Raw genomic sequence first — 12579 nt, forward strand, 5'->3', positions numbered from 1 at the left:
TGATATTTCCTGCCCCAAAGTCTCATTACATTCAATGGATACAAACCTCAGGGAATCACAATTAAACTAAAATAGTCATCACAAGTTGGAAATTTGCAATGATTTTTAAATTTTCCTGAAAATTGACAAAGAATAATTGAGAGTCGTTACTGTTTAAAGAAAAATTTGTTCAGTTAAGAAAAACACTGGCTACTGAAGACTTAGAGCAACTAATATCGTTACATATGAATTGCATATTCAAAGCCAATATATCCTAATGCTATTGGAAATATGAGACTTTCCAAAATTAAATTGATTCAATCTCATTTTGTATTCTCTGTTGTCTCAAGGCACTTTCATGCCTGAAAGACCAAATTCCCATGTAAGTGGGGACTTTACCATGATGAAAATGTGACTAGAGATTTTCAAGAGGTTAACATATTGGATTTCAAATTCTTGTGACCACCTCTCAATAACTCTTTGCCTTGTCAAATTAACTTTCTGATCCAATTTGTCTTTTATAAAAAATAAACATATAATAGAATTTATCTCTTGGGTTGTTTCAAGTGCATTTGTTAAAGACAGTGACTTGATAAATCATATCAGCTATTGTTATCTTTACTCTTTTGCATCTGCGATATTGTCACGGAAAGTTTGTTGTTTAAATTCTAATAATAGCTGATTAATACAAATTAATAGCCAATTTAGCCAATGATCAAAGTCCAGAATCATGTTACCAATATTAATGCTAAGGTAATTTTATTAAGGAACCTTATTTAAACCAGCCACACATATAAAGAATTTGCACCATGAATTCTTGGCAACTACAAATCTCTACCTTTCAATATCTTTTTAAAAAATCACTTAAAACACATTACGTAATTAGTCTTTGCATAACATTAGCTGAAGAATATATAGTGGTTTGTGGTGGATATTTTCATTTACTCTTCATAACTTTTTCCATCCTGATCTGTGCTCCAGAAGACGGTCCCTTATATACCGCATCAATGAACATCCTTGCCCTCTGTCTCAGATTTGGTTTGTTCAAGAACAGACACCAGCAGTAGATGTGAGAGAGTCAGAGCAGAATTAGGCTGGGATGGGTGCCTTCCCCTCCTAAAGAAAAGAGCTCCTGGTGAGTGGCTTTTTCTTATAGCTTTAGCATTCCCCAGGCTCCAGTTAATACCCCTTCTCCTTGCTTTTCAGGACAAGAGACATGGAATTTCCATCATATGAGCTGCCCCACAATTTGTGAATAATCCCTTCCTAAAGGTTCTCTCAATTATCCTAATTTGAGCTGGTACTCTGACTGAGACACTGAGATTCACCCATCATAGTAAGTGACCCTGACAAATCTTCCTCTCCTTTTAAGCTTTTGTTCATGGGTTCTGGTGCTCCTACTTTGTTTAGAAAAACTCTACACACTGGAACTCAAAACACATCTAACTTCTGCAAGACTTTTCGAGTGACTGTCCTCTTGACTGCCCCCTTCACTTCATTGTTCCTTAGGCTGTAGATGATGGGGTTTACCATATGTGTGATGACAGTGTAGGACAATGACACTAGCTTCTTGCTCTTAAGGGACTGGTTGGATTTGGGCCGTAGGTAGGTCAAGCTGGCCGTTCCATAGAAAAGGGATACCACAATGAGGTGGGATCAACAAGTGGAGAATGCCTTCTGGCGACCAGTAGCAGAGGGCATCATCAGGATGGTTTTAATGAGTGTAGGAGACCAAAATGAGGGAAAAGGGCAACATAATAAATAGTAGTGTGGAGGCAAGTGCTTGCATTTCATACCTGGTTGTATCCTCAGTGACTAGTTTCAACACTGGGGGACCATCACAAAAGAAGTGGTCTATGCTGTTTTGTTCACAGAAAGGTTGGGCCATCAACCAAGCTGTCTGTAGCATAGAGACAGGAACACCAGACATCCAAGAACCTATAGCCATCCACAAACACAGGGACCTATTCATTATGACTGAATAACGGAGAGGGTTACAGATGGCCACAAAGCCATCATAAGCCATCACAGAGAGGAGGAAACATTCGGAGCTGCCAAAGAAGAAAAAGAAGTATATCTGGGTACCACAGCCTACAAAAGAGATGATTTTCCTTGGGGACACTAGATCTACCAGCATCTTTGGCACCATGACCAAGGTGAAACAGACTTCAAGAGGTGACAAGTTCCTGAGAAAGAAGTACATGGGTGTTTGAAGAGCAGCATCCATACTGGTAACTGTGACAATAAGGAAGCTGCCCAACAAAGTGACTGTATAGATGACCAGGAACAAAACAAAGAGGGAAACTTGCATCTCAGGGTTGTTTGTAAAACTGAGAAGAATAAATTCAGTCACTTGGGTGTGATTTTCACAAATCGTACTTAGCCTAGTTTCTTTCTCAGAATCAAAGTATATGCATCAAAGGATAGTCTTTAAATGTAGATATAATCTCAAATACAATAATAAAATCTGTAAGTGCATCTCTGTTCTCGGTTGTCTTACCATTCTATTTCTCTGAAGCAGAATGTTCACAATAAGATTAAATCAGAGCAAAAGAAATAATTTTCATGAATCCTACTAATTGCTTATCACCTAGGTGCAGTTTTTCTCTCATCAGTGATCATAGTGTGCAGCTCAGATTCTTTATCAGAGGCATGCTATTTTTCAGGATGAAGTAGAAAGAGTTTAGACAGCTAATAATTAAAACAGAATCATCTAATAATTTTAAAAAATATATCCAGGAGGCAAAAAGATAAATTATGGGCTAGTTTGACTTTTCTAATCTTGGATTATATAAATGACATATTACCACTGAATTGAGTGCATTTTACACCATGCCATCCACTATGCACACACATATATACATCTATACATACATATTATACATATACATGTACATACACATATATGTATATATATATATATATAAATAGTAAATAAACATAGATAAATAAACATAACATATATTTATAATTTTGGTGCTTTTCTGCAGTCCTCATGGGACTGCTAATTTATGTGATTTTTGATAATGCCTCTCAAACCATAATTTCACTTCACTGGGCCCCAGTTCTTACTCTGCATATAGGTGTAGTCATATCATTTGAGTTGGGCTTTAAAAAAAAGCAAACTTCTGAGCAAATATGATTTGTTATCGAGAAGTCCTCCTTCCAACACTCATCTCAATTCCCATCCATCAAAATAGTTCTGCTTCCCACTTTGTTGTGACTTTGTTAAATTAACATGTGTTAAGTGGAGCTCAGGAGTGTAGGATGGTGAGCCCTGGTTGAACAAAAGATCACAAAGGAAAGTGAAATAAAGAAGCCTATTACTCTCTGGTCCTGGAGGAGGGACAACAGGAGAAAGTCAAGGCAGAGTGCAGGCAGAGAGAAAGGCTGTACCTGAGATGCATGCCTTTATTAGGGTCTGAGGGTAGAGTACTTTGAGGTTCCCTAGCTAAGACCAGATTGGTTAATTCAAACCAAAAAAAGCAAGGTTTTGGTATGCTTCCCATGGGTGTTTTTCAAAGGGGGCACAAGGAAAAGGTCCCGGGAGTCAGGGGAGCCTGTTTATAACAAGGACAATTGGGGGTGTCATATCAGAAACGTACATTTACTTATGACTCTTGGGCTGTTGTCTAGGGTATGTGCTCAAGGGAGGGGTCAATGTCAGTTTAAGTCCCCTGCAAGCCAGCTGCTATACAAAATTGATAGTGAGTCAGCAGTATTATGAAGTAATTTAGCTAAATTCTCAACAGACTGTCAATCTTCTCCAAAACTGCATGGGCACAAGTGGGAGCTAGTCCCTTACTATTGTGTGCCCACTAAAAATCCAGTCATGAAATTACTAATTCAATTATTATTATCTCAAACACTTTATCTTATTTAGAGTAGAATATTTTGATCAAAAGTAGAATTATATAAATATTTTCTGTTCAGGTCTTATTCAGCAATAGTGTATCAAACATTAGCAATCACAAAAACATACACTGGAAAACAATTATTCATAATGCTACACTGGAGCTGAGCTGAACAATGTTTCATTTTTTATAAATATTGGGGTGAGGTAAGTATTAAATCAATTATTTTACAATACATTTTTCAAATTTAATTTTAAAAACATTACTTTTTTACATTCAAATTCTATTTAAAATAGATTTCCCCTCTGAAAGTGAGGAGCTGAAAACTCACAGTCTATTTGAAGAATTCTACATTTTAATTCTACTCTAATGATATATGTACCTTGGTAATATCTCACCTATCTATTTTGCTTACTGCAGTTCTCAAACCAACGTCCTCTATAACTTAAGGAAAGGAACTAGGGATCCCAGGCTGCCCATGCCGACGGTACCCCAGAATAATAGGTAACAGATGTAATAGTGATTGGGACCATTACCTTTCACCACTACTGCAAATCCTGCTTCAGTACCATTCACATCATCAGTAATGGCAACAACAACATCATTCCTGGTATATTTAGCAAAACTTATAAATAGCTTCATGTGCATTATCATGTTCACCAGCATTTTGCAACAATTCTAAACTCGTTTTGACTCTAAAAATACTCCATCATTTGTCTTAAGGAAAAAATGAGAATTGATGAAGGTATCAAGTAGCATTGACATATATACACTACCAAATGTAAAATAGATAGCTAGTGGGAAGCAGCTGCATAGCACAGGGAGATCAGCTCAGTGCTTTGTGACCACCTAGAGGGGTGGGATAGGGAGGGTGGGAGGGAGGCACAAGAGGGAGGGGATATGGGGATACATGTATACGTATAGCTGATTCACTTTGTTATACAGCAGAAACTAACACAACATTGTAAAGCAATTATACTCCAATAAAGATGTAAAAAAAAAAAGATTTAATAAAAGTCCAACAATTTTTAGTGTATCTCTAAAATACCTCAACTACCACTGCCTCTCAGAATTCTGATATTGAAGCGGCAGAAAGCAATAATAGGTTGAATGGCTGGTCCCTGAGTGACCAAGGTCTATATAATGTACCATCCGTGGTCTCTACTGTGAGATAGGAGTAAGGCTAGCCAAGAAAACTGTCAGTTTCTTTCTTTGATAATTAGTGCTGTACATATTCTACCTTGCATGGGCACATTTAAATTCAATACAATTTTGGAGAACTAGAGATTTACAGTGTCACAGAATGTACCTCCAAATATCACTCTCAGTCTTTCTATATCCTAAAAAAACTACTGATTACATTGCATATATCTTCAAAAAAACAAGATTCATCAGCAGTGATGTTGCAGTCACTACCGCAGATTTATACTGATGTCTTTTTAAAAAACTTGTAAACTGTAGATGAGTTGCCAGGATTGCTACATAGCTCTAGAAAATGTACTATTTTACCTGTTGCATGGAATTTTAATAATTTAATGACATTTACTTAAGTCCACTAATTTAATTGGCTATGTTCTAATGAGGTCAAAAAGTTTTCTCACTTCCCATTAAGCAGGCCAGCTTCAAAATTTTCTAGAAAATACACTTTATTTCTAATTCTAGCCAGCTTTCTCACAAATATATGTTTTCTTACAAAAATGATTACAAATCAATGCAATTACATCATCAGTATTGGAGTACAACCTGAAGCTCAGATCATCATTCAATTTCTCTAATTGGAACAGCACGTCTACCAACCCCCAATATATTATAAATTAGTAAAAACTGGAGAGCAAATAACCCCAATATCTGAACTGAAAATACTTTGTATGGTTACAATACATAGCATTTCTTAAATACCCAACAATTGTTTTCTTAATACTCTTCTTCCTTAGCATTCTGTAGCTTCCTTGACAGAACAAAGGCTCTATTCTTTTTTGTTTTCTTTTATTTTAATAAAGCATCAAATTATTCCTTTTTTCATATATAAATAAGTTTCCAAGTTTATTTTTCGTAAAATGTTTTTGTTGTACACAGAAGCACAGACAAAACTACTTTTTTTTTTAAATTGAGGAACAAAATAAATCATACAGAAATATCTGGATATATCTTACCACATAAAACCCCATATTTCTTCTTTGATTAGAAGTTTAATTATTTTTTAAAGATAAGTAATATCTTGTGAGAATTGTAAACTGATCTTGAAATCTGTCACTTATCTCAAATCTTCAGAATTAAGCAAATACCTTCAACAGGCTAACCTGCTTTGCACTGGCGCTAAATGGTTGATCTATTCTAGTAATAATATTTAAAAGTCTGACTGGCCTTGGGGAAAATGATCACTGGGACAGAAGGGACTGCTGCTAATTAAACAGTTTTACCTCATAGGGGAGAATATCGAATTTTCATGGAACTGTTTATATTTTCTTTAACTCATAATGTCTACAATTCAATATGTATTTCTTTTTTTAATTTTATTTATTTATTTATTTATTTATTTATGACTGTGTTGGGTCTTCGTTTCTGTGCGAGGGCTTTCTCTAGTTGCGGCAAGCGGGGGCCACTCTTCATCGCGGTGCGCGGGCCTCTCACTATCGCGGCCTCTCTTGTTGTGGAGCACAGGCTCCAGACGCGCAGGCTCAGTAATTGTGGCTCACGGGCCCAGTTGCTCCGCGGCATGTGGGATCTTCCCAGATCAGGGCTCGAACCCGTGTCCCCTGCATTAGCAGGCAGATTCTCAACCACTGCACCACCAGGGAAGCCCCAATATGTATTTCTTAATAATAGATATTTGTGGTGGGTCTGTAGGGCACACTGGTCAATTCCTTGGGATTACAATTATTAATACACCAAGACTATGTGAGGAACATAGGTTTTAGCTTTCCCTGTAAAATTTTTTGTATTTTTTTGTGGGATAGATTTTGGTCCAAAACTGATAGAATAAATTTGTACCACACCCTTGAAATTTAAATGATTTAAAATTTTATTTTTTTAACTCATTAAAAATTTTTTATTTTAAACATATATTTTACTAATAATAATCTTTTTTAAATGATTAAACTGAGCAAGTTAAAATGATAATTGGCATGTATTTTATTGTTGTTTTATACCTTAAATGGTTTGCCTATTGGTTTGTTTCACTATGAGAAAATTGTAAACAGTGCCAAGATCATATACTGTTGCATGAAAGCAGTATCCTATAATATCTAACAGTGTTATTGCCATAAAGAGATAAGCAATTTTTCTTTCTTTTTTTTAATCCTTAGAATGTTTTATCCTTGGAATTTCAAACACTATTTTAATTTAGTAGGCAGCGACATATTCTTCTAAGTGTTTTGCAATGAGCTAACAAAGCTGTGGGGACCCATCTCTTTATTTTATTAATTATTTTTAACATCTTTATTGGAGTATAATTGCAATACAATTGTGTGCTAGTTTCAGTATTTGTTTTTCCTTTCTGACTTACTTCACTCTGTATGACAGACTCTAGGTCCATCCACCTCACTACAAATAACTCAATTTCGTTTCTTTTTATGGCTGAGTGATATTCCATTGTATATATGTGCCACATCTTCTCTATCCATCCATCTGTCAATGGACACCTAGGTTGCTTCCATGTCCTGGCTATTGTAAATAGAGCTGTGATGAACATTGTGGTACATGACTCTTTTTGAATTATGGTTTTCTCAGGGTATATGCCCAGTAGTGGGATTGCTGGGTTGTATGGTAGTTCTACTTTTAGTTTTTTAAGGAACCTCCATACTGTTCTCCATAGTGGCTGTATCAATTTACATTCCCACCAACAGTGCAAGAGGGTACACTTTTCTTACCAGCACTTGTTATCTCGTCTTTTTTTTTTTTGTCTTAATTTTTTTTAATTGAAGTTTTGCTGATTTACTATATTGTGTTAGTTTCAGGTTTACAGAAAAGTGATTCAGCTATTTATATATATAGTTATATATATATAACTATGTAACTATATAGTTATATTTCCAATTCTTTTCCATTATAGGTTATTACAAGATACTGAATATAGTTCCCTGTGCTATACAGTAAATCCTCATTGTTTATTTTATATATAGTAGTATCTGTTAATCCTATACTTTTTTTTAATTGGAGTATAATTGCTTTACAATATTGTGTTAGTTTCTACTGTACAATGAAGTGAATCAGCTATATGTACACCTATATTCCCTCCCTCTCGGACCTCCCTCCCAGCACCCCCATCCCACCCATTTAGGTCATCACAGACACCGAACTGAACTTCCTGTACTTTATAGCAGGTTCCCACTAGCTATCTATTTTACACATGGTAGTGTATACATGTCAATGCTAATCTCCCAATTCATCCCACCCTCCCCTCCCCACCCTGTGTCCACATGTCCATTCTCTACATCTATGTCTCTATTCCTGCCCTGGAAGTAGATTCATACGTACCATTTTTCTAGATTCCACATACATGTGTTAATATACGATATTTGTTTTTCTCTTTCTGACTTACTTCACTCTGTATGACAGACTCTAGGTCCATCCACATCTCTACAAATGACCCAATTTCGTTCCTTTTTATGGCTGAGTAATATTCCATTGTATATATGTACCACTTCTTCTTTATCCATTCATCTGTCGTTGGACATTTAGGTTGTTTCCATGTCCTGACTATTGTAAATAGTGCTGCAATGAACACTGGGGTACATGTGTCCTTTTGAATTATGGTTTTCTCAGGGTATATGCCCAGTAGTGGGATTGCTGGGTCATATGGTAGTTCTATTTTTAGTTTTTTAAGGAACCTCCATACTGTTCTCCATATTGGCTCTGTCAATTTACATTCCCACCAACAGTGCAAGAGGGTTCCCTTTTCTCCAGACCCTCTCCAGCATTTATTGTTTGTAGATTTTGTGATGATGGCCATTCTGACCAGTGTGAGGTGATACCTCATTGTAGTTTTGATTTGCATTTCTAAAGACAACCCTCAGAATGGGAGAAAATATTTGCAAACGAAGCAACGGACAAAGGATTAATCTCCAAAATATACAAACAGCTCATGGAGCTCCGTATCAAAAAAACAAACAACCCAATCAAAAAAATGGGCAGAAGACCTAAATAGACATCCCTCCAAAGAAGACATACAGATGGCCAACAAGCACATGAAAAGACATCTCTTGTGTTTTTAATAATCACAATCCTAACAGATGTGAAATGATATCTCAAAGTCATTTTGACTTGCATCTCCCTTATGATTAGGGATGTTGAGCACCTTTTAATATACATGTTGGCCACTTGTATGTCTTCTCTGGAGAGAAGTACATTCAGGTCCTTTGTCTACCTTTTAATTGTATTATTTGGTTTTTGCTATTGAGTTGCATGAGTTTTTTTTATAAATTTTGAATATTAACCCTTACTGAATATGTGGTTTGCAAATATTTTCTCCCAGTCTGTAGGTTGCCTTTTCATATTCTAAAAATCATTGCCAAGACCAATGTTAAAGAGGAATATTATTCAGCCACAAAAAATGAAGAGAATCCTGGGACAACATGGATTTACTTGGGGGGCATTACGCTAAGTAAAATAAGTCAGATGTAGAAAGAAAACTACTATATAATCTCACTTATATGTAATTACCAAAAAAAAAGTAAAGTTTCTCCAATCAGGACCATTATTTATACTACTAATAATATAATCATAGACGATGAATAAAGTAAATGCTATCTGTGGGATTACTGAGCCTGCTTTGTGTCCTGCACTGGTTCTACTGACATCACAAAGACCTGAACAGTCACTGTCCTCTGAGAAGCTAACAGAAAATTAATTTGGAAAATAGCCATACAGTTCAAAAATTGTTTAAAGTGCAAGATGTAAATCCATTAGATACATTTGTTTTTTTAAAAAAAAATTTGGTTTTACCCATTGAAATATAAGTGATGTAACTAACAGCAATAGATTACTTCTGGAAAATGTATTCCAATAATGAAAACCAAATTTACATTGAATTTTCATCACTGTTGTTTTTGAACAAATGCCTCTTGAAATAAATATAATTAAACTGTTCAGTGGATGCAATCCCTATGGTCTCTAGTCAGAGTAGAAATACTGCCTGTTCTATCACCATGTTATAATTTGGAATTTTAGGAAGTCTAGAAGCCAGACAAGGAACACAAAGTTTACCTTGTGGTTCTTGGTATGTTTTCCCATGCAAATTTCTTGTAAAATTACATTGAGGTTATAGAAAGGACATTCTGTTAGTTTTGGTTTCCATGGATTTTAGCCACCAAATTATGGTATTATTATTTTCAAATCAAAATGAGTATAAATATGTAAGATAATGAATAGATAAGTGGCTGGAAATATACTACTTTTCAAACCCTTCAGTGTGAATTTAAGGGAAAATTGTGGAATTCAGAATACCAGAAATAGCACCTTTATATTTTACTCGCTACACTTAGCTTCTTTGTGACTCCTTTACAGTTAGAATGTTTTCATGTATTGATATATTTCTCACCTAACAGCCTGTGTATATGATTAGAATATCAACAAGATAAAAACAAAAAAATCAGATGATGTAATTTAAAGCCATTGTTTTCTCTATAGTTCTGTGAAAATCCAGAACTCAGAGTTAAGAAGAAATACTGCATCCATGATACTGGGCAGTCATTTCAAAAGCTTTAGCCAAAGGAATGCAAGTGTGTAGGTTCTCATGTCAGACCGCTGATCCTAGGAAAGTTCCTTTTTCTGAGTTTGATAGAGACCTCCGCTAGGTGACTGGATTCCTTTCGGTGTTATCTGCCGTCTCTGCTGTCTCCACAGATGTCTGGTTCTGAGCCCATCATGAGTGGAAACCAGTCCCTCTGCACCCAATTCACACTTGTGGCGGTTTCCTCTCTAGCAGAGTTACAACCTGTGCTCTTCGTTGTGTTCTTAACCATTTACTTGTTTACAGTGGGAGGAAACCTGCTTATCATCTGCTTGGTCTGGAGCACCCCTCCCCTGCACACTCCCATGTACTTCTTCCTGGTTAACCCCTCTTTTCTGGAGATGTGCTATATCACCAGTGTGGAGCCTCAGATGCAGGTGCACCTGCTTGTGGAGACCAAGACCATAAGTGTGGGGGGCTGTGCAGCTCAGATGTACGTATTTACTATCTTGGGACTGACAGAATGTTGCCTGCTAGCAGCCATGGCTTATGACCGCTTTGCAGCTATTTGTCACCCCCTGCATTATACTCCCCTGATGGGCCCTCGTGTGTGTTTGAAATTGGATGCAGCATCTTGGACCACCAGGGTCATGGTGGAGTCAGCCCAGACCACGTGGATCTTCACTCTGCCCTTCTGTGGAACAGGAAAGATCCAGCACTTTTTCTGTGACATCATGCCCATAGTGAAACTGGCTTGTGTTGATACCTCCCACAATGAGATTGTGATGTCTGCTCTCTCTGTGCTCTTTAGCATGAGCCCCTGTTTCCTCATTCTGTGCTCCTATGTGTGCACTCTGGTGACCGTCTTGAGAATCCCTTCAGGCGCTGGCAGAAGCAAAGCTTTCTCCACTTGCTCTTCTCATATCCTGGTTGTTTCTCTCTTCTACGGCACTGCCTTGTTCACTTACCTCCAACCGAAGTCTGCACACACTCCAGAAACAGACAAAGCAACTGCACTCATGTACACTGTGGTCACACCTGCTCTGAATCCTGTTATCTACACCTTGAGGAGCAAGGAACTGAAGGAAGCCTTTCAAAAATTAACACACAGGAACCTTCTTAGGCAAATGGCCTAACCAGCCATAGTAGCTGAAACTTACACTGTTGTACAGAGAGGTTACCCAAGGTTTCATGATCCCTCTACCAATACATACTGTCATTAGCGTATTTATAGAATGGCAACTAAGAAACACATGGATTTGTTCTATGTTTTTCAATGTGGTTAAGCAAATGGGAACTATTTGGTAGGATTATTTATCATTTGTTATCAAATGATTTAAATTGTTTATCATTTGTTCAATCAACAATGTTCAATCAGCAAAATTACTGAGCATCTCCTGTGTCCTGGACACCATTTTTTCCTTCTACAAAGGTAACAGGATTAAGGTTAGTATGTTTCACACCATTTGACTAAAGAAAATAAAATATTCTTCTTGTGGAAAAAGTTTAAAATGAATACAAAGTAATTAATACAATTTAGTGCCAAATATAGGATGCTGTAATTTAAGTTAAGTGGACACGCCCCTAGTTACTCTGCTCTGTATACATCTTAATAATGATGCATCTTAAATAATCAACAGTTAATAAATACTGATGAGTGATGTATACTGTAATACAACTCTGAGTATTTAACTTGTAAATCCAGTGAGGGACACTGATTCTTTTTCCAAAACTAGATTCTTCCTTGGCTCTTATCCACTCATTTTTTGGTTTTTCATCTGCATGAAGTTTTACAGAAATATATATTACATATTTGCTATGCCAATGATAAAAATATGACACCACTCTTCAAGTTTTTTCCTATCTGTCTAGTTTTTAAATTGTGGTTCTATTTGTCCCCAATTTTCCTGCCTTCCTCTGTATTGAATGCATAGTATATTGCTTTGTTCAAATTATCATTCTAGTCCCATTAACATCCAGGTCCTAAGTTTCAGGACAGTGATGGTCAGAATCTTGAATATTTATCAATAGAATTACAACTGGAAATTTTAAAATCAGAGAATAAACATCACTGCA

The 12579-nt window shown here is 36.4% G+C and overlaps 2 protein-coding genes across 2 annotated transcripts; one reads left to right on the forward strand and one right to left on the reverse strand.

The window, feature by feature from the left end:
• Positions 1-1410: 1410 nt before the first annotated feature.
• On the reverse strand, positions 1411-4487 carry LOC133101675 (olfactory receptor 10A7-like). Its single transcript, XM_061206652.1, is given in 3 exon segments — positions 1411-1699; positions 1701-2370; positions 4370-4487. Coding segments are annotated over 3 exon segments (1077 nt in total).
• Positions 4488-10676: 6189 nt separating this feature from the next.
• Positions 10677-11639, forward strand: LOC133101676 (olfactory receptor 10C1-like). Its single transcript, XM_061206653.1, has one exon. It carries the CDS (start codon positions 10677-10679, stop codon positions 11637-11639), a length of 963 nt encoding a protein of 320 aa, XP_061062636.1.
• Positions 11640-12579: the final 940 nt, after the last annotated feature.

This window comes from Eubalaena glacialis, chromosome 11 (assembly GCF_028564815.1).
Source record: "Eubalaena glacialis isolate mEubGla1 chromosome 11, mEubGla1.1.hap2.+ XY, whole genome shotgun sequence".
NCBI lineage: Eukaryota > Metazoa > Chordata > Mammalia > Artiodactyla > Balaenidae > Eubalaena > Eubalaena glacialis.

Coding starts and splice junctions, on each gene's coding strand:
- LOC133101676 (XM_061206653.1), top strand. CDS start 10,677: ATGTCTGGTTCTGAGCCCATCATGAGTGGAAACCAGTCCCTCTGCACC.